Source organism: Monopterus albus, unplaced genomic scaffold (genome assembly GCF_001952655.1).
Source record: "Monopterus albus unplaced genomic scaffold, M_albus_1.0 scaffold299.1, whole genome shotgun sequence".
NCBI classification, from domain to species: Eukaryota; Metazoa; Chordata; class Actinopteri; order Synbranchiformes; family Synbranchidae; genus Monopterus; species Monopterus albus.
This window is the reverse complement of record NW_018128179.1, coordinates 234,898-238,172: the sequence shown is the minus strand read 5'-3', so window position 1 is coordinate 238,172 and position 3,275 is coordinate 234,898. Positions and strand designations below refer to the sequence as shown.

General features: G+C 37.4%; 1 protein-coding gene across 1 annotated transcript in view; it reads right to left on the bottom strand.

The window, feature by feature from the left end:
* The window catches only part of hells (helicase, lymphoid specific), a 35,917-nt gene extending 33,578 nt beyond the window's left edge, over positions 1 to 2,339 (bottom strand). Inside the window, 5 exon segments of the mRNA XM_020623439.1 lie at position 1; positions 3 to 76; positions 488 to 606; positions 947 to 1,044; positions 1,867 to 2,339. The exon segment at position 1 is cut by the window's left edge and continues 45 nt beyond it. Of these exon segments, the coding sequence (XP_020479095.1) occupies position 1; positions 3 to 76; positions 488 to 606; positions 947 to 1,044; positions 1,867 to 1,874 (300 nt within the window). The 5' untranslated portion in view covers positions 1,875 to 2,339.
* Between the last annotated feature and the right edge of the window lie 936 nt (positions 2,340 to 3,275).

Sequence of the window (3,275 nt, the reverse complement as noted above, 5' to 3'; positions counted from 1 at the left end):
TGTTGCTCTTCTGAAGCAGATGCTGCAGTCTCTTGAGACGTATGTCATGAGAATCTCTCTCCCGTGATTCACGGGCCTTGACACACGCACAATAATCACAGTGTTGGACAAGATTAGAAAAATGGACTGGATATTATTTAAAAAATTGTATACTAGCACCAACAGCATATGTTTTTGAATGAATCCCACAGCATCACTTTTAGGGACTTTTATTTATTTATTTTTTAAACAATCAACCAACCAACCCATAATTTTCACATTCACACAGTGTCTTACTTGTGTATGCAAGCAAAGTGCTTGGATCACATATCCCTGAATTTTTCAGAAAAGTAAGGCAAACAAATGATGAACCCAAGCAGATATCTGATGCCAGCTTTGGGTTCTTGACCATTTTTGATAATTAGTGGTTCAGCCAATTCAGTGTCCAACCCTAGATATGACACAGCTTAAAAAAGATCACATACTGAGGAATGAATTAGTCACATACCTTTTCCATCATCTCCTTTTCTTTTCTCTCGCCTTCCTCCATCAGCTGATTCTCTTCTTCCTCCATTTCCTTAGTAATGACCACTAGAGAAGTCAAATTCTCAGATGTCACGCTGACGTCTTTAACAAAACAACAGTAACAGTCACGCTGATGGCTGGGTACACACCTCCATAATTCCTGGTATTTTTTCACTAATATGAAAAGTTTCATTTCTTTTAAAAGTTGATTAACTTTCAGCAGATAAATGCAGTTATGACATGATGCCCTGTTCCTACTGGACTGCTGTTACTAATGTAGGTGAGAAGAAACATGGGATGAATTACATCATCATCAAGCAAAAAATTTAAATGAAATGACAGAATGCCCTCAATAACTGAACTTGGATTAGCTAACGATAAGCCCTCAGGAAGTTCCTCTGGGACCCCTGGGGGTCATATATCGGGGTCCTTTGTGACTGACCATTGGCATCTCCTGTCTCCATGGATGTGCCAAGCGGCTCCTCTGGCTCATCTGGTTTTGGGCAGCGAGGGGACACACTGCGACCTTCTTCCTTCTCACTGTCAGCATGAGGAAAAAAAACCAAATCATGAAATCCAAACTGCAAATTTCTCCTGCTGGTCCTACAGGAGTATAACTATTCACGTTTGTATTTTTTTTAATCTGTAAAACTTTCGCTTTACATAACGTGAATTGCATATGATGTGTAAGGGTGTGTGATAAGACTCTGTAGTCTATGGTAATATCTTAATTGTTTTAACGACTGATTTTAGGGATGCGCCAAAACCACTTTAGCTCTGACTGAGTACAAGTGCTTACATTTACTTACACCAACCAAGGTACCTGCGCAAAAACAGACTAGGAAAACCTCAGTGGAATCATTCTGCAAAGCTGATTTCAGTGTTTATGTATTGCTGTACTTGAATGGTTCCGTTTCAGTAAGTAAATAACCCCGCTTTCCTATGTCGTCCTGTTTACGTTCATTCAGCTAGAGATGCACCGCAAAAACAATGAGGTGCTGCGCATAAGCCACTCTGTGGCAGGGAAAACCCTGTGTGCACGCTAAGGAGTTACACTCTACAGTAAGAGACATTTGTATCACATGGTGGGTATTTCATCTATAGATGCAACATTTTATTGTGACAAATCTTAGGGTTTAGTAAAGAATAACATTAAATAAATGATTCAGTATTTCCCCAGCATACTTTAAATTGCTTTGTAACACTGTGGAGGAGGCTTTAAGCATTTACACTTTTATGTTTGGAAATTAATTTGACAACGTAACAATTAATGTGTTTAGAAGATATTTAGCCTGGCCGTGCTCACGCATTATTGTTAAAGCTACAGCGACAGACTATGAGAACCTAAATTATCTTACTTACCAACTCATTGCTTCCAACAGCAAAACAACCGGTAGAGGAAATGTAGCAAATTCTAGGTTTATATGGAACCAAAATAAAATTACTTGCTTAACAAAATAAAAAACTTGTCACGCGTTACACGAGCCTGTTGGTTATTCAAGCAGTCAAAAATGAACTCTGGGAAGTATCCGACCTGGCTAAGATTATATTGATAAGACAGTTTGTAAGTATGGTCAAGGCAGATTTAATGTTATATTCTAGAAATGCGATATTATTTCACTCCATGCAAACTAGCAAAACCAACCGGGCCTGAACTCCTACTACCTGCAACGAGCTCAGTGTGTGTGAAGCCTGAACAGCGGGAAGCTGCGAAAAAAGGCAAACGCACTTCCGAATAATCCCTTTAAAAGTAAGACTGATTTCGACAACGACAGGTCGCTGCAGAGGTTGCGATATCTTATTTTGAAGGCAAAATCAATATACTTCCGATGTTTCCTACATCAACTCGGTTAATATAACGCAGCATGGAGTTTATCGTGGGCGGGGCAACCCAAGTTCGCGCCAGTTAGGACGAAACCACTGTTTGTAAAAAGAAAGGGGTGTTTGTGATCAAATATAGAGTATGAAAAATGGCAACGGTAGCAATAAATAGATAGATAGACCTCTATATTTCTAATTTTCTTTTATATATTTATTTCTACATGTATTTATTTCTGTATTTTTCTGCATACTAATGAGGTACCCAGCAAACAATTTTCATTTCGTGGAACGTTCAACGAAGGGTTGATGAAGGGTGGGGAACTTTTGCTGAGGGGTGTTAGCGAACATTCCTTCAAGGTTCATTTTGGGAGTTTGCTAAAGTTGCAAAATTTAATTTAATTCCAGTGTCTAACAATACACAGAATAGCCTACAGGTAAATACTAATGATAAATCAAATACAATAAATTCAACAGCAATAACAAGATAAGTCAAATTGATTCTAATTTAATGTAATAATCCTCTTAATGCAGAATTACTATAAAACATCAAAATTGGGCTATATTTGAAATCATAAATGTAAATTGGCTTCAGAAAACAAATTCAACATAACAGCATTTTGGGGCACAACTGTCACCACTACACATTGCAACAGTGTCCAGTAAAGTGTTTGTTTTCATTATTCCTTAGAACCAGATCTGAAAAAAAAACTTTGTGGTTTATTTCCTGGGGACTTTTGTGTTTATTCAGCACTTAAATAATGCTGGGCAGTGAAATACCATTTTATAAAACTAATGCAAATCTTGATAAAATCAGTGATTTTTTTTTTAGTATTGCAAAAAATCAGAATCAACATTTTAGTTTTTATGTATTCCCATGAGAGTCAGAGCAGGAGGTCTGATTGTGCGTCTTTATATGTTAAAAACAGGTATATTTCTCTCTGAATGATCGT